Genomic DNA, 20,146 nt, shown 5'->3' with positions numbered 1-20,146 from the left:
CAACAAAGATAGGCTGTTACCTCTTAAACCTAGGTTAACATTTTAACATTCCCTTTAATCTTGTCTTAAATGTAGTTAACACTTAATTTTTGTTTGTTGTTAAACGTTCCTTTTGAAAATTTTTCACTCATACGGAGACGACACCACTTGCAGGTGGAAGGTTGCAAATTTATACTTATACTCGGCACTCAGGGCCATTGAGCAGCGAGGGATCTTTTTCGTGCAAGCACCTACTGCGACACGGGACTTCGGTTTACACGGTCTCATTCGAAGGACCGGTCTCCACGTCCCACAGTGGGATTTGAACCCGCGACGTAGTGATATTATTATAAGAACAAGATACGGTATGTAGCACTAATTATCCGGTATTCTAATTTTCTTTGTATCGTTTATTGAGGTAAGTAAGATGCGAACTAAATACTACAGGCACACAAATGACGTAAATTTTTACTATGACGTCACGAATTTGCGCCAAACATGGAATGATCTTTTAAAGCCAATAAATAATTGTGTAAAATGAGTAGTCTTTGCTGAAATTAGACCTTTTCACATGCAACAACCATATATTCCGCATGTAAGTTCATTGGTACATACTTCAGTTACACAATTAAAATGATGGTGTTGGTTGTCACATGTGATCAATATGATTTTTGGGGAAAAAAATGAATGCGGAAAATGATATTTTGCCGACGTAATTTAATTGATATCGATGTTAATGACCATTATTTACGCAGAATGAGGTTATTATTTTTACTGTAAGTTCCATCACTAGTCATGTAATAATAAACATGGATGAAAATATTTTGAAAACAAAAAATGAGTTGTTCATAGATAGAGACGCCGCTTGTACATGTATTTACGCTGTTTGCACATGAACGTACAAAGTACCAGTCGGCATTAGTTTTGAACAACAGCACTAAAGTACCCCAGGTTTCAATGCACTATATATAATATCAATAGCACAATGATTTTTTTTTTAATTTACGGAAATAATTAAAAAATCTTTCATACCTCAGTATACATATAATGCTTTATTCTACGTCTTGAAACTTATTTTTCTCAATATATGTAGTCTTACAAATGTGACCTTCGAATAAAGCATTTTAAATACATGATATCCATACCTAAAATATACAATCAAATGTGTATGTATGCAATGTTTTACGATAAACTTTTAATGTGACCTTTAAAGTATAAAAAAAAAAACACGTAAAATAATTTATTGTTTTATAGCCTTTAGTTGTGAAAAATAAATACAATATGTAAATCTGCTTTAGTTGAGAGTAGTATAACAGAACAATCCAAATAAAAAAAATCGTTTTAAGATTTAAAAAAAAAATCCCAATTACTGGATCACCATTGCATATATTTGCACAGTCATAAATTCCCTACTTCATTTGCACAAATATTTATTTATTAGTCATTGGTACATGTACATGTAGCTCAGGGGGTGGGATGGGTGTCTTATGGGGTCGCAACCCTGTTGATATTTGTTTATAAAAATTAGAATACAGGACTGGGTTGCTCAAAACACTGGTTAATTTTGACCACTGGTTAAGTTAGCCGGTAATTAAATTCTATATCCCTTGGCAAAGTACATGTAACCACTGGTCAAATATCTTAGCTCAAAATAAAATTAGCCGGTGGTTAGTTAACCACAGGTTAAATGATTTAACCAGTGGTTAGTATCCCTTACTTGTATATTTAAGTATATTTTATTTTACATGTAAGGACAGATCACTCTAAATGCATAAAATTACCCTTTAATTGGAACACTATAGTGTGCAGTGTTAAGTTTCTACTAAAATTAAAATTAAGAATACCATTTTCTGCTAAAATTAAACAAACAGCAAAATGTCCTGAAATCGCGTGATTTTTAAGATCTTGCAAAGACGTATAAGGAAAATTGTTAAAAGCAACAGCACTGTGTAAAAACACGGTTATATAATTAGTTATGCCTGTGTTCATTAGCCTTACAGTCAAAGCATGCACGTCTATATTGAGATTTCTACTAAATAATGTCCTTACTAGATTTTCCATCCTGATAGTGGTAACATTTGTACATGTAATAATTTGCCTTTATGTCCCTGTTTTGTTTCCAATGCAACCTACTTACCTTCACTATAAACAAGAAATTGTTCACCAAGGACAAACTTTTCTTATATATAGCACGCGTGTCTATATTTAGATTTCTACTACATAATGTTCTTACTAGATTTTCGTTCCTGACCGTGGAAACATCAATTTTGTAATCATACTTTAACTTGCCTGTTTGTCCCTGTTGTCTTTCCAATGCAAACTACTTAACCTTTTCTATAGAATTTCTGAATTGTTCACCAAGGACAAATGCCATTTTTCTTGTAAAGCTCCACAAGTGAGGACTTCAACTTTGCGTTTACATCATTTGCTATTGACTCGTGAATTTTAAGATATCATACCAGAAACATTTTATCATACAGTTTGAAATTACAGGCATGCAACGTGTTTTAAAAAATATATATATGAAGTTATCATTTAGCATTAAAAAACCTAAGATACTTTTAAGTATATATGGCATATTTAAAGGTACAAAATTCCATGTGTTATAAATTAAGATAAAGTTAATGGGCTATAATAATTGATCATAACCTTTTACAATACATTACAATTCCAACATTTTGTTAGAAAAAATGATTTTGTAGTAGAAGGTCAGAATATATGCATACGAAAATCAACCTCGTAACTATGTATTTTTATTGCATGATTTGATAGAGAAGTTTAATGAAACTGATGTTATCAACCAAATTGTTGTACACGTATGATTTATAATGCCATATGCACTGTACTTCAAAACACAAAGTTTGTTATGCAAACAGGTGTTCAAAAATTCAATTTTAATTAAAAGCTGTGTCATTGTGGGTCTGATTCAAAGCATTGATTTTACTGATCTACTTTATCGTAGTAAATTTGCTGTAAATGTATAATTTCCTTTGTATTCTCTTTATAAAACATTAAATTTCTTGTACAGTTAACTCCTTTCAGAATTTGTTTATTACTTCATAGATTTTCACAATAACAATACACACAACCGACGGACACTATCAGAATTTCCAATAACATAACTCGGTCACAGAAACGAAACACCTATATCGGTCCAATGTCTGCTCGAATGAATTTCCGAGAAGAGGCTTTTCCTGTTAAAGGGATCGTGTTTTCTGGCATAAACCCAGACTTCTCATCTTTAATTTGTCATCTGGGTACAAACTAAAATTTCGTAGTCATATTAACCTTGACATATATTTTCTCCTCTAAGTAATCTATAAATGTTTTTAATGGCAGATGGTCTAAATTCAAAGTCTGTACTTGTAATGGGATTTCATGGCCGTAGGAACCGGGGGGCACGGGCGTGCCCCAATAAATTTGCCAATATAAATATATATATAGAGAGAGAGAGAGAGAGTTCTATAGAAAACATATATACTACTTATGCTTGTACCCCCTCAATAAAAACGTCTGATGACCTTTTTTTGCTTGTCAAGGAATTTTTGGTAGTTGATAGTGCCCCCTCAACTGAAAATGTATGGCTGTGCCCCCCCCCCCCAGCTGAAATTGCTTCCTACGGGCCTGGATTTAGGAGCGTGGTGCATTGGCAACACGTGTATTCAGTTCCATAGTCACGTGCACATGAAAGTAAAGTAAGACGGGCGCATGCTGTTTCATTACATTTTGGGTTGGATAAAAATAGAAACGATGCTGTTACACCCCCTTGCCATAAAGGGGCCAGGACACAGATGCATTGTTTACAATTTAAATGTCTATTTTCAAAAAATAACTTTAGTTTAATGATTTGAACCTACTTGAATATTCTAAGAATTCAATGACAACGACATTCTACACAACTTCACGTCAAACACCTGTGTTTGTAAACAGGACGCGAGCTCTGTGTTGTTTCCGTTTAACCGGGTGTGTTCAGTTTTAGTCTGCACACACCACTGAGCACGAACTGACAATACTCAGGTAAGTTGTTTTTGCTTTCTCATATTTCTACTATAAAGTTTTTGGATTACAGTTTTCATATTTTTCAATTACAACAAAATTTTTACTTTTCTTTAGTACTTTGGATAAGGTTTATTTTGTGAAGGGAAAAGAAACATGTCGATCAAACGCGTCCCGAAAATCGTAGCTCAAAAATTTCCAGATAAAAGTATTTTCTTAACATCCTTTAATATATTTCGGTGTGAATTGCTCTAGCGACATATAAGTCATGATTCTCTTTAGAAAATTATAGAAAATATGAGCTTCAAATCTGTGTCCCAGCCCTTTAATTGGAAGGATCATAGTGGTTTCATCTCCTTAGATCGTTGTCGAGATAATGTTTTTTACCAACAAAGGGTTTTTCAGCTACATCTGAAGAATCGCTCTGACAAATCTGCATTGGCTTTTCTAGTGTTTTCAGCCTCGTTTATTGTCCCCGACTTTCAGAACTCCTCCGCTTTCACTGAAAATGGGGGATATTAATTTGGATCTCTCTGTTCGTCCGTCTTTCTGTCAGTATTTCTGTTTGTAACACTTTCGTTTACTGACTATATCTCAAAGAGCCTGTGAGCTTTTGTAATGAAATTTGATATCACAACTCCCTATGGCCTAAAGACCCTTATCGATTTTGAGATCAAAAGGGAAAAGGTCATAAATCCATACACTGTACATTCTGTCTGTGAGTAACACTTTCTTTTCCGGATGATATCACAAGAAGCCTTAAAGCTTTTGCAATAAAATTTTATATCACAACTCCCTACGGCCTAAAAAAGACACTTTCTTTTCCTGACTATATTTCAAAAAGCCTGTGAGCTTTTGTAATGAAATTGTATATCACAACTCCCTATGGCCTAAAGACCTTTATCGATTTTGAGATCAAAAGGTATAAAAGGTCATAAATCCATACATTCTGTCTGTGAGTAACACTTTCTTTTCCGGATCATATCTCAAGAGGCCCTAGAGCTTTTTCAATAAAATTTTTTATCACAACTCCCTACGGCCTAAAAAAAGACCCCAAAGGAATTTGAGGTCAAAAGGTCATGATCATACATTCTGGTGTGTATCTCTTTAATTTCCAGATAATATCTCGAAAAACCTTTGAGCTTTTGTAATGAAATTTTATATCACTATTTCCTATGGCCTTGGAAAGACACCTATCAGAGGCGTAGTCACAAACTTAAAAGGGGGGGCTCAAATCCAAGAAAGATCTAAAACGTGTAATATAAAGAAATTAACAGGCCTGTAGGAAGCAATTTCACTTTGAGTGGGGGCACAACCATATATTTTCAGTTGGGGGGCACTATCAATTACCAAAAATTCCTTGACAAGCAAAAAAAAAAGGTCATCAGACATTATTTTTGAGGGTGCACAATGATAGAGTAGCTATGAGGTTTACTATAATTTCAACATACATGTAGCTGTGATTTTGTTCTACATTAAGTGGGGGGCACAGACATACTCTTGCCCCCCCCCATATCTGAAAGTGGGGGGGACTAATGCCCCCGCTGCTCCCCCCCCCCCGTGACTACGCCTATGCCTATAGATTGATTTTAAGGTCAAAAGGTCAAGTTCATAATTAATTCATTCTGTTTGTGTGTAACTCTTTCGTTTCCGGGTAATATCTTTAAAATTCTTTGAGCTTTTTGCACTGAACTTAGATATCACAACTCCTTATGGCCTAAAGAAGATCCCTTTTGATTTTAAGGTCAAAGGTCAAAAATCATACACACAAATAACATTTTCCAGATGATAACTTTAGTTTTCTTTAAGATTTCTTTAATAAAATTTAATATCACAACTCCCAATGACATAAATAAGACACCTGAGTTTGAGATCAAAAGGTCATAGATCAAGGTAAAAAATTCATACATTCTGTTTGTGTGCTACATTTTCTTTCCGGGTAATATTTTTAAGTCTTTGAACATTTGCAGTGAAATTATATATCACAACTACTTAAGGCCTATGGAAGACCCCTTTTCATTTGAGGTAAAAAGATCAATTAAAGGTCATAAATTCATACATTGCGAATAACATTTTCCAGATACACTGTACATGTAATTATAGTTTTCTTTGAGCTGTCTTCGATAAAATTTAATATCACATCACTCTATAACCTAAAGAAGAACCCTATCGATTTTGAGGTCAAGAAGTGAGAGGTCAAGGTCATAAATTTAATTCATTCTGTTTGTGTAACACTTCTTTTCGAAACTATATCTTAAATAGACTGAAGTTTTGTTACGAAATTTTATATCACAACTTACCATTGCCTGAAAAAAACAAACGTCAAGGTCAGAGATATATTTCGTATATATAGTTTTCAGATAAAAAGTTTTGTTTTTCTGTAAGTTTTGTATTGAAACTTTTGGTCATAAATTTTTTTTAACTTTAAAAAGACTCTTGACTTTAAACCTTTTTTGCTTTCTCCATCTGCAGAATCTGTCCAGATCTCCCACCCTCTTTTTTTTTCCTTAAGCGGGCACATAAATTCTTTGAGATACATGTAGCTTGTTAAGTTTCTCGCAAGTCTTTGCTGAGGCGACATCGAATACAATACGATTTCCTATCATTTTATTCGCATTTTTAAATGTAAAATCGTTCGCATGGCTTTCAGTCTGATCGCAAATTGTTCAGCTTTGTCACTTCCTTGGATCTGGTGGTTGAACTTGTAGCGCACAAAAACTGTATTGTGGCAGTGCATAATATGTCGACATTTTTTTTGGGGGCGACACCACCCGAGGGGCTCCAGGTGTTGAATATTTCACGTCTTTTGTCTCCAACTCCATTAGTAGCAAGTATTTGCAAAGAGTATCTTCGTCTTTATCTTTCAATGGCCCTTTAAGAACCAATTCTGCATGTAACCGGAATTTGCGCCATGCAACAAGTAAATTGCTGCTGTCCCTGGATCCCCAGTCAATCTTTTGGATCATTATTCCAGCCAACTCCGACACCATGGACGCAAACATTTGATGTTCAATGTGTGTAAGGTTATCCTGATTTCTAACACTATATAATGGGTTTTGGGAGCATGGTGCATGGACAACACGTGTAATGAACGTAGTAGATGTAACTTATTAGGTAAGGGTTATTTTGTAAGGGAAGAAAATTAGTCCAATATATAACTTTTGTACCCTTAATTATATCCTTTTTTTGAAGTGTAAGAATTTCAGTAAAGAAGAAATTCAAATTATTCATATGTGAGTAAGAGTTTGAGCGTTTAAAATTAATTACAGGTCATCCTGATGAACATTTGCATATTGTCTGTAATAATGTATTATTTTAATGATAAATTGATACATAGGATATAATTAGGGGTACAAAAGTTATATATTGGACTAATTTTCTTCCCTTACAAAATAACCCTTACCTAATAAGTTACATCTACTACGTTCATTACCTTTACACAATAATTTACTGAGTTCATTAGATCAAGTGAACATTATGTATGAGGTAGATTGTTAAAATTCATTATAGCTTTATTAAGTACATTGTACATTGTGGTTCAGGCCTGCTGAAATCTTCTTTTCGGAAAAGAATGGGGACACGCTTATCTTCAAATGTTTACCTGGAAAACTGTTGTTATAAGGAATTTTTAGCCTTACTTTTGAAGGATATTTCACACATTTGTTGTAAAATTCAAACGCAACCGGCACATCTTTTAGTGATGATAAGTTTTGTGTGTTTGTTTATTGTTGTTTCACATCCCTCGAGAGAATTTTTCACTCCTATGGAGACGTCACCACCTGCCGGTGGAGGCTGCAAATTTTGACCCGTACTCGGCGCTTAGGGCCTTTGAGCAGTGAGGGATCTTTTTCGTGCAAGCACCTACTGCGACACGGGACCTACGGTCTCATCCGAAGGACCGGTCTCCACGTCCCACAGTGGGATTTGAACCCGCGACGTAGTGATAATATTATAAGAACAAGATACGGTATGTAGCACTAATTATCCGGTATTCTAATTTTCTTTGTATCGTTTATTGAGGTAAGTAAGATGCGAACTAAATACTACAGGCACACAAATGACGTAAATTTTTACTATGACGTCACAAATTTGCGCCAAACATGGAATGATCTTTTAAAGTCGCTAAATAATTGTGTAAAATGAGTAGTCTTTGCTGAAATTAGACCTTTTCACATGCAACAACCACTTTTATTTTCCGCATGTAAGTTCATTGGTACATACTTCAGTACACAAAATGATGGTGTTGGTTGTCACATGTGATCAATACGATTTTTGGAAAAAAATGAATGCGGAAAATGATATTTTGCCGACGTAATTTAATTGATATCGATGTTAATGACGCATTATTTATGCAGAATGAGGTTATTATTTTTACTATAAGTTCCATCACTAGTCATGTAATAATAAACATAGATGAAATTATTTTGAAAGCAAAAAATGAGTTGTTCGTAGATAGAGACGCCGCTTGTACATGTATTTACGCTGTTTGCACATGAACGTACAAAGTACCAGTCGGCATTAGTTTTGAGCAACAGCACTAAAATACCCCAGGTTTCAATGCACTATATATAATATCAATAGCACAATGATTTTTTTTTTTAATTTACGGAAATAATTAAAAAATCTTTCATACCTCAGTATACATATAATGCTTTATTCTACGTCTTGAAACTTATTTTTCTCAATATATGTATTCTTACAAATGTGACCTTCGAATAAAGCATTTTAAATATATGATATCCATACCTAAAATATACAATCAAATGTGTATGTATGCAATGTTTTACGATAAACTTTTAATGTGACCTTTAAAGTATAAAAAAAAAAAACACGTAAAATAATTTATTGTTTAATAGCCTTTAGTTGTGAAGAATAAATACAATATGTAAATCTGCTTTAGTTGAGAGTAGTATAACAGAACAATCCAAATAAAAAAAAATCGTTTTAAGGTTTAAAAAAAAAATCCAAATTACTGGATAGTTTATAGTGCATGTTACATTTCTAATTATTATTGATCTTTGTTAATCACCATTGCATATATTTGCACAGTCATAAATTACCTATTTCATTTGCACAAATATTTATTTATTAGTCATTGGTACATGTACATGTAGCTCAGGGGGTGGGGTGGGTGTCTTATGGGGTCGCAACCCTGTTGATATTTGTTTATAAAAATTAGAATACAGGACTGGGTTGCTCAAAACACTGGTTAATTTTGACCACTGGTTAAGTTAGCCGGTAATTAAATTCTATATCCCTTGGCAAAGTACATGTAACCACTGGTCAAATATCTTTAGCTCAAAATAAAATTAGCCGGTGGTTAGTTTACCACAGGTTAAATGATTTAACCAGTGGTTAGTATCCCACAATGCATTACATTTGTCCACTCGTCAACCACCAAAATAATGGCTACCATGGTATAATGTTACAACTGTATTGAAGAAGTTGAGAAACACCCATAGATCTAACAGTTATCAACACTAAACAAACAGTTCAAGTCACAAAAGTCATGAAAAGACAGGTTTGGTTAACATTAAAGTATGCTGTAAATTCAAGTGGAGGATCAAGGAGAACATAGAGTGGTATTAATAGGAAAATTAGCAACACAGCCAAGGTGGATAGTAGGCTGTGTAAAGACTGATGATGGGCGCCATAGCCCTCATCGTAAATCTAGTGTCAAAGAAATGCATAGTGACTCGCCATTATGATATCTCTTCGAAATTATTCCTATTTAATTCTTGGCCATACTTACAAGGTACATGTAAGTACATCAATTTGCATCGTCTGATACTTTTAAAAATAATAAATGATTGAACACTTTTACCTGTTATCATTATGTAAACGTCGTCTGCAATGCATCCGAGGAAATTCGCAATGGTTGCATTCTCGCTTTAAATGCCTTCCCAGAAGGAACTCATTTCAATGTTTTAAGTCAAACACTTACAAAGAAAAACCAGAAGTCTCTGATGAGACTGTAGCTATACTGGTCTGTACGTAAAACAAAGGAAAAGTAGCACTTGCATTCGAAACTTTGCAACATGCAGCAATAAACAGAATTATTTATCTTAATGTAGTTTACTTGTTAGCTGCAGAACTACAGCTCTCTGGTTGAGACTGATAAACCAGAGAGCTACAGATCCGCTTTTTTGTCGCTCGCTTCGGAGATTTTTTTCTAAAAGAATATCCATATGCCGAGAAAATGTGAATAAAATATTTGGAGGTTGAAATATCATGTATATTCACTTATAAAGAAAACAATATGCATGTTAAAAAAATGAGATAAATAAAACCGATCGGGTGTGTTATTTTAGCATTACACAAATATGAAGCTAGGGATGCGTTTTTTTTAAACTGATACTTCAAGACCACATACGACCGTTTGGAACCGTTGAAAGGTGAATAATGTGTTAGGAATGGAAGAAAATAACTTAATATTTTATTATCGGAGACCATATTTGAAGCGGTGGAACGCATAAAATACAAGAAATACATGTAATACCCGAAGCGAGCGACAAAAAAGCGGCGGCGTAAATCGAAGGTTTTTACAATGCTTGGATCCGTGCACGTAGCTCTCTGGTTTATCAGTCCGAATTTTCTCAACCAGAGAGCTACAGTGCTGCAGCTATCTACTTGTGTGCCAAGTTATATTGAAATCAAACGAAAACTGTCGGTGGAGTAGCGCTTTGAAAGTATTTCACAGAAATGTCCATATTTAGTTACCATGGCAACACCATTCACTGAAATCAAAAACCCATATGCACAATTATGTATTGTAGTGTAGTCTAATTAACTAAACAAAATCTGTCGACATTCCTTATGATTCGTGAAATTCACGTGCTACTGTACAAGCCCCGCTGTCTCCCTCTCTGTCCCGCCCCGCAAGTGTTTTTTTTTTTTTACCACGCCTATCGTTGAACAAGTAGCTTTATGTAGAAATGAAGTATTTTTATTATTTGTAGTTTTATCTCAGACAAAGAAACTTTAAAATGTAAATATTTATACTTACATGTACATATATTTATCATCATTTTTTTTATCAGCAGAGGATTGCCACTTGATGAAATCCTTTGCAACACCAACAATTTTAGCCTTGAAAGAACCCATTCGAACCATTCTTGCTGATGCTGAAGACATGAAATCATATCTCTGATAGTGTTGTTATCCCCTCTTCCATATAACTGCTACAAAGCCATTTCTACTTGACTTATAAATGACTATCTTTGTTAGTACTCATCAACATTAAATTCATGATTACAATACATATAAGCCTTAATTTGTTTCCTTTGTTATCCTTCAAAATTTACAAAAAACAATAACAAGGTAGCCATGATTATCCACTGGATAAGAGACTTAACCCACCTCTGTGGAATGGCTAGCTTTGGCCAATATTTTATCCACTGGTTAGCAAAGTTAACCAGTGGATAAATTTTGAGCAACAAAATTTAGCCAATGGTGAAAAGTTAACCGCTGGATAAGAGATTTAACCAGCGGTTAGCGCTATCCAAGGTTTTGAGCAACCCAGTCCATAAAGAAAAAAAATTATGCAAACTTTACTGGAATTCTGAAATTTAACTGACATTGGTCCGCGACATCCAGCAGAAAACTGAGCCTCCCCCAGGGCTTTGACTAAGTTGATCAAGTCAGTGCGCCCCTCCTCTTCATCATTGGATTTTTAGACTTGTTAAAGATTTCCAGTAAAGATCCCCAAAAGATGAGAAAATATTCCCGAGGAAACATGTACAGACCCCTCGTGATCTGTTGGTAAGAAGGAAAGAAGGTAGTCATTGAAAGGTATTCCCAAAGAAATAAGTGTTTAGACACCTTTGCTGTTTTGTTTTATTTTGTTTTTCCTTGTGAATAACGATCTGAATGTGCCGTTAAGCTGTAAAATTAGTCAGATCTTTAAACGGTATATCTTTTCAATTAATTGATATACGCAAACATTTCACACCTAAATCCAGATAATGTGCTTATAAATGTGCGCTTTATACGTGTATTGTCCTGAAATGCAAAATATCCAACAGGATACACTGGAAACACAATCATGTATTCCTTAATTTGTGATTATAAAGTGTAGGTAGAAAAACTCTCATCTACGTTTTTGAGTTTCATTATCGTTACCAAATATTAATAAATGTATACGTATTAAATATATATATGTATTAAAAATCCCACCGCTTCATAACATTACGAATTTTTTTCCCTACATAAGAAAAATTCTGAATCAGGGAGTCTCGATCTCAAATGGAAAACTAGAACAGAAATAATCAGCACATAATTAAGTTCTAAACTGTACATTGAGATTATGAAAATTTGATTTTTTTGTTCCTGTGGTATTTTTTTTAATTTTATCTATAATTTGCGTGTTGATAGAGGGCCGCGAAATGTGAATGTGAAAAGTCCCCCCCCCCCCATTCTGCAACTTATGAGTTCGTAATATAAATTCCATATATTTCAAAGTTGTGTATATGACATGTAACAATGAAAAATATGAATTTATGAGCTCATCTAGTTTTACTTTTTTTCTTGGATGTTGTGATATGTTGTGATATGTTAAAATTCAACTTAAAAATGCCAAGGATTGATCCAGAAATTTTGCCTACGACGGGAAGATAGGGGGAGATAGAAAGGAATTCAGTACACTGCTGGAAAAAGAAAAAGCGACTCAGAAATTTTTTTACCAGAAAAGACTCAACATTCTTAAAAGGGGAAAAAATCTGTTCAATAGGGATTGGTGGGGGAGGGGGGGGGGGCGTGTCATGGACTAACTTACGAAAGACGTGTGTTATAAGGGTAGGGATTGCAAGTTCATATTTGCACACTATATATTACATCCATTTCTTAAAATTACGAAGAAGAGGTTCTACTACTAAATTTGCTAGTCAAGCAATTTTGTCCAGTTATCCTCCTGAAATTACCTCTCATAGACCGATGCATATTACATGATAAGTATATATAATTTAAAATATACATACGAGGGGTGATCAAAAAGTTCGCGAACTAATCGAATAACTTCCATAAAAGAAACAGAATTAGATTTCGGTGTTTATTATTTTTTAAAGTAGCCCACTCAGATTTTAATGCACATCTGCTACCGTTCTGCCCATGCGCGAATCACGTGATCAGGCGGTCACGTGACATGCTCCGTAGCGTTCTGTTCACATAAGCTAAAAGGTTTTTCCGAGTCTTATATTTCTTACCATGGAAGTTAATTTTTAAAACAAGAATAGTTCTTTTGTCACAAATGGCCAAATCTCGGCAATAGGATTGGTGGATAAGGATATCTTTTCCCAGAATAAGCATGGTGACCATCACTTTTTTCCGTCTTTTTTCCACTGTGGATAACGTATGGGCGCCTTCTTTTTATCATATCCGATATGTTTTATGTCTAATTTAAACCGTATTTTAGGGATTTAATAATTATAATATTCTTAAGATATTCATATATATTTCTAACTGTAACTTGGCGACCTTTTATAACAAATTGCTTGATTAAGGATACATCTCTTCCCCAGCTTACTTTTACTGGGCACCAGATCAAATATTATTATTAACCATTTCCCTTTCTTCACTAAAACAATCGATCCAATTAATGATTCGACTTCTGGCAAGTCTTTTGTCTTCATAAACCTTGTACAAATTATTACAGTGTATATGCTACTGCAAAGAAATTTCCAAGACATACGTTAAGCTTTAGAGCCTTTCGTTACTCGAGTACGACTGAGTCAGCCATTTTTTGTCACACGTCATCTACATATTGACGTCATTTTCACACTGTGACGTCATAAACATAGAGCAAGACATAAAGTAAAATCTTCTATTTAGAGTATATGTGAGCCAAATTTCATTACGATCCGAATAGTGGTTTTGTTTTTTGTTTGTTGTTTAACGTCCCTCGCGAGAATTTTTCACTCATATGGAGACGCCACCACTTGCCGGTGAAGAGCTGCAAATTTTGTCCTATGCTCGGCACTTACGGTCATTGCGCAGTGAGAGATCTTTTTCGTGCCAGAACCTACTGCGACATGGGACCTCGGTTTATACGGTCTCATCCGAAGGACCGGTCTCCACGTCCCACAGTTGGATTCGAACCCGCGACGTAAGGATCAACTCCTTACTCCGCGACTCTAGAGCAGACTCTCTAACCACTGCGTCACGCGGGCGACAATAGTGGTTTTGTAAATATAAAGATAGTTCGCGAACTTTTTGATCACCCCTCGTACATGTATTGTATCGTAAACTATTTTCTATTCGTAACTGCGAGAATCATAACACATTGAATTGTCAGAAAAATAAACACGAGGAAGCTGTGATAGACTACTATTTTTTTTTTATTATCTACATTCTTCATCAAGCCAGGAAATTTTGCAAGAGATGAATAAAAATAATTTGAAAGTGCTTCTATAGCTACTTATAAATTCTGTATCATTGGCAAAAACTTTTAATGAGCATTTGGAATAAATATACCATCGGCTGTAAGAAGTGAAAATTCTGGAAAAAATAGTATCCGACATAATTATCAGTAATATGTATACAAATGACTCATATATAAGCATTTACACGGATTTAGAAAATAAAGAGAACGTCTTTAAAGCGAGAAACGAATAATAAAGTCAGCTCTGAACACTCCCTAACAAAAATTTAATATAGTTAACTATAGTTTACTATAGTTAACTATAGTGAAAACTCTGACACTTTGATTTACAATGAAACTTTACTCTGGAACGTGTTTTGAAATTTCAAAGTTTAAAATCTCTAAAATTCGATAACAGTAATGTAAAATTTCGAAATAATGTGTGAATATACAAATAATATTTCAATTTAATATGAAATATGTACAGGTATAAATTGAAGAACAAAAAATATAACGCTCTGAAATCCATAGTAAAAATACTTTGATTTACTATAGTGAAAAAATCTTTGATATTATAGTATCACATGCACACATTCAATTAAAATTCTGGGTCTCGACGTTTAGACATTTTTGGGTGCTGGGAGCTCTTGGCTGAGCAAAACGTTAAATTCTTTATCACTGAAAATACTTATCTTTTTTTAACTAAGTCTGACGTAAACATTTTTTATATTTATTTGGCAGATATAACTAATATTTTTTGCGACTGAAGCCATAATCACTGCAGTAAAATGTAAGCCAAACTACAAAGAAAAAGACGTACACGGTTCATTTCCTTTTTTCCGTAATTTTGCTAGACTTTCGTTTTTATGCTTCCAACTAGAGTCAAGACACCCTCTTGGACGAATCATTGTAACAACCGCAACTTCTTTACATTAACAAATATCAATTGTTGTTCTAGATTTTCTCCAGAATTTTGTGCGTTAGGCATTAAATCATACTATTCTGCTAGCAGATTCTTGCATGTTGTGCATTTCCTTTTCATTTCAGGAGCCACTAAAGGAAAAATCATTCTGGGATAAACAAACCATAGGGTGACATACAAAAATTCCTTTAAACAAAAGCAATATTATGCAATTTTAAGAGAGTCAAAATGGAAAACCAAGAAAAACGCAAGGTAAGCAATCATTATTGCTTAAAATGACATAAACATGGATTTACGATGAAAATTTAAAGTTAGGTAATTATAATAAAAAATTAATATTGTCATTGTCTTTTTGAAAAAGATGAGGGAGGGGGTATCAGTAAATTATAAACGAATATGCCATAAACCATGCCATTGTTTGTAATTCTTTATTGATTATACTGTTGTGTTGGTCCCACATATTTTTCTCATATATGCTCATTTCCTTACTTGAAGTACCATTTACCTGACAAGGTTAATATGATCTTGAATTGTTTATGCTATTGTTGAAGAATCTATTACCATTTAATATAAGAATATACTTACAAGAGTTTCAGTGATGTAATAAGATAATTCGCAGAATAATATTATGACATCTAATATAAATAGTACGTGCATGTAGATCGCCTTTTAAGACATCATCATCAAATAGTTCACTTGGCGCAATAATTTGAATTTGTAAAGCACGTACAAGTACTTACTGGTTAAATTATAGTTTTAATAACAAACTGTTAATACAATGCCTGTAGATTTGTTTCTTCTTTTTGTACAGTTGTCATTTGGCACTATTTGTTTTTGCTTTAGAATAATCATTAACTTATCACTAAGATCTACGACTAGCTCCACTAGTAATATAATACATTTTACCAAAACTCAATGGAAACACCATCAGGCCAGGTTTACACCATCCCTACACCAGGTTCAGAATTTATCGTAATTCTGAGCTGTACCCAGCAAAGCCTCGCCTGTGTTAAACGCATAAACTTGGATTTAAACCAGGACTCACTGATCGAGGGTTTAAATCCGAGATACGTAACCGGCCATAAGAAAGTTATAGTTTAGCTCTTTGTGTGTATAGCCCGAGGCAGGGCTCAGGAACTTTATTGTAATGATATATACATAAAACATTGTCTTATATTCTCCCTCACTACGTTTGTTCGAATATACATTTTACTCTTTATTCATAAATAAATTTTGAAAATATAACTAACTCATGTATATGGAATGCTGCTCGTTAGAACGTTTATTACAACACATCCGAATACATTTTTTTAAAAATTTATTTACCATATAATAATACGTATATATTTCTGTGTGGATCTAATTTACTGGTTTCCATTCCTAATACTACGTTCTATACGAGCGGTAGAGGGACTTTTTAAGCATCCACTTGCTATTTTTATGACCATGTCACGTGACATAAAAAAAACATACAGATCCACCACTCTGTCCACACAGGAAATACCCATAACGAAAATTATAATATTTACGACTCCCAATCTAGATGCCTTTGCATTAGTTAACTGGACTGAAGCTGATTTTTTAGTCACATACATGTACAATGCCATGCATGCTATATTCTGGAACTCTTTTATAAAATCGACAAAAATTGAGCTGATGAAGTTAGTTTCAGCTTTGTATATGTAATACGGTGATTTCACCATTCCAAAAATATATTAAGAAACAATTACCCTTGCAAAATATTAAAAATTCCAAACCACTGATATATTTTATTTAAAATTAAATTGAACTGTCTTATTTCATTATAGTATATCTGTCTGAATCCACCCATAAGAATATAAGTCCCGCTATCAGGATAAAATATACAGTCATGTACTTGTTTTGCAATAATAGAAATACTGTACATGTATGAAAGTAACACGATGGGTGATTTCAAGAATTGGGGGGGGGGGGTTTCAAAATGATTAAGTGACAACAGAAACTCATAATACTTGTTGTTAAAATTAGTATTAAAGCATAAGTTTTATCAAGACTTTCTTTTAATAATGAAAGTATTCCTATATTCTATATTTCCTTCTTTTTTTCTTGTACATATATTTTTCAGTGTAGTAATTATCAAAAACCAATTGGCACTGCTGACTTAAAGACTAACTGGTCGACAACATTTTTTCATCAGATCAATTATCTGCTAGACTTCTTTAATCTTTGAATTAATGGTTTTATTAAATTTTATCATATATCATCTAATAAAAAAATAAATAATATTGTTGATGTATTTTCAGGGTTTCGGGGCACTTCTTCAAAAACTCAACTGCATTGCTGTAACAGGACAGTTGGTAATATAACAAAGATATTTTGTAAAATTATAATGATTACTGTATTAGATGTTTGATATCTAGTCAAAGTTTGCCCCCCCCCCCTAAATCTAACATCTATTTTATATATGGGCGTAGTAATTGTCACCTCCATTGCCAAGAATACTCTGCATACTATAATTAAACCAGGTATTTTTAGGTGACAGGAGCAGCACTTGTGATTGGCTGTGTCATTTTAAGGCAAAATGGTTATTCTTCCATTGAAAATATGGACCAATCCTTGTCCAATGTCAATGTATCTTCATTAGGATCCTACAGTGAAGGACTGAGAAACCAGAATGACTATGCTCTTGTTCTTCTTGTATTTGCTTCGATTGACATGACTGTAAACCTCTTTAACATCGTGTTTTGGATTGTTTATGTACAACATTGTAAATATGATGAGAAATGTATGTGTTGGAAATGGACAAATGAACTTAAAACTGTAAGTACAAATCATTTTCAGAAGATAAATAAAACTAGTACTAATTGTAACAGGAACCTTTACAGATATTCCCCAAACGCTCCCCCTATTCCACTTTGGGCCTCATTCCCTACAATCTTTATTAAATTAGGCAATTGTTTTGTTTAATAAATCTACACTTTATTTTCAAAAGTATTTCACCGAAAAACAACGCCAGTATAGTCCCTATAGTATTAGCAAATCAGATTTGAGCGCACGTACTTGTTCATGTTTTCTAGATATTTCTCATGTCTTTCTCGTAAAGAGATTCACATTAAATATCTATGTGTGAAATCTCAAAGATTTTAATTGGAAACTGTGAAAGATATAGTAATATAAGTATTAGCCAATCAGAATCCAGCACATGTGCATGCATGTTTTTGCATTCAATTTTGATCGTAGCATAATGTTGGAACCCATTATGCCTATCAATATTCTAAATTTCATCCTGTATTGTTGAAAACTAAGCAAGTTACGGCCATATTTAAAGCTTCAGCCAATCAGATTGCAGCACACCTGCATGCGCGTGTTTTCACAAAATTTTATATATATCATATTGTAAAACGTCCTAATGTATAACTAAGTTTAAAGTTTCAAAGAATTATATTGAAAAGTAAGAGAGATACAGCCTATAAACTATTAGCCAATCAGATTTCAGCACACGTGCATGCATGTCCTTACATTCAATTTGGATAGTGTCATTATATACGAACTTATAATACCTATTTATATTCTAAACTCTATCCTCTTTTGTTGAAAACTGAGGAAGATATAGCCAATCAAATTGCAGCACACATGCTTGCGCGTGTTCTCAAGAATTTCTATCTATAACATATTGTAGAACCTTATAATATATACCTATATCTTAAATTTCAAAGTATTTTGTCAAAAAACAAAGAAGATATTGAGATTTTTGTTTCAGCCGATCAGAGCAAAGCGCACGTGCATGCGTGTGAGTTCATGCTAATCTGACCATGTCATCTTGTTTACATTACTAATATGTCTCTTTATTATGAGTTTCAAAGTATTTCATCAAAAAATATAAAAGTTACAGCTATATTAAGTACATCAGTCAGTTCACTCATTGCACGCGCCCGCACGTGCATGAATGTGCGCGCAAAATGACCTTTGACGAGCACATCTACACAACATGCCTATTAACCCTAAAAAGGTTTTAATTCAATTGGCTGAGCAGTTTCCGAGAACACTCGCGGACAAAAAAGTACCGGAGAAGAAATAACAATAAACTAGATGCGTTTCTTGTTGCTAGGGCAACAAGTGGTCTTCCGACCGATTTCTTTCTCCAGAAGGCTATGCTACCTCACCTCATTTAATACTTTATTCAATGTATTTTTCGTTTGCGTTCATGTAACACAGTCTATCAACATAGATCATGATTATTAAAGGTTTTCTGTAGAATCGCTGATAACAAAGCTTTAAAAAATCAGCAAAAACCACCATACATGTCTTCACGTAGAGAAATTTCATTTACAACTGAAAAAAGAGATAAACAATCTCCCGCCCCAGCAGGATTCGAAACAGCAACAATACTAGAAAGTTTGGATTGGTCATATCTTTGCAATAAATGCATCAATCAAAATGATAAAAACATACATAAAATTCTTAGAAGACTCTCCTTTAAGGAAGCTCTAATTATAAACACTGCACACTAAAGAGTTCTGCTTATAGGGTAGTTTTATGCAGTTAGAGTGATCTGAGATAGAAAAAATAATTATTTACAGTTAATAACACAATTTGTAATAGATTAAAATATTCTTAGCGTTATATAAGACCAAGAATAAGTAACTGAATTCATTATTTCCATTAATTTTCCCAAAGCAAGTAAACAACAGTGATTTCTGCTCACAAATAGTCCATTGTCTTTGAACATTTTTACTGCAGAAATAAGGCAGGTACACTATGTTGAAAATGAACTAAATAGACTCAATATGCACACCTTTATCTGATATATTTTCCCCCAGTCTTAAAAGCACTTTTTGTTAGTGTTTAGTGCTTCCTTAACCCTTAAATCCCAGAGAAAAATATTGAAAAACAAAAAAGTTGTAAATTTCACATTT

General features: G+C 33.7%; 1 protein-coding gene across 3 annotated transcripts in view; it reads left to right on the top strand.

Moving 5' to 3' along the window:
* The first annotated feature begins 15,380 nt into the window (after positions 1 to 15,380).
* Positions 15,381 to 20,146, top strand: part of LOC133179091 (uncharacterized) — a 68,593-nt gene continuing 63,827 nt past the window's right edge. For all 3 annotated transcript variants that reach the window (XM_061313823.1, XM_061313822.1, XM_061313821.1), the window contains exons 1-3: positions 15,381 to 15,503; positions 17,534 to 17,587; positions 17,766 to 18,050. In XM_061313823.1, the coding sequence (XP_061169807.1) occupies positions 15,480 to 15,503; positions 17,534 to 17,587; positions 17,766 to 18,050 (363 nt within the window). In that variant the 5' untranslated portion in view covers positions 15,381 to 15,479. The remainder of the gene's footprint in view (positions 15,504 to 17,533; positions 17,588 to 17,765; positions 18,051 to 20,146) is intronic.

The sequence above is a fragment of the Saccostrea echinata genome, unplaced genomic scaffold (genome assembly GCF_033153115.1).
Source record: "Saccostrea echinata isolate AGI-Se365-2 ecotype Australia unplaced genomic scaffold, CSIRO_AGI_Sech_v1 ptg000004l, whole genome shotgun sequence".
NCBI classification, from domain to species: Eukaryota; Metazoa; Mollusca; class Bivalvia; order Ostreida; family Ostreidae; genus Saccostrea; species Saccostrea echinata.
Note: the sequence above shows the minus strand (reverse complement) of the source record. Positions and strands in the feature narration are given on the sequence as shown.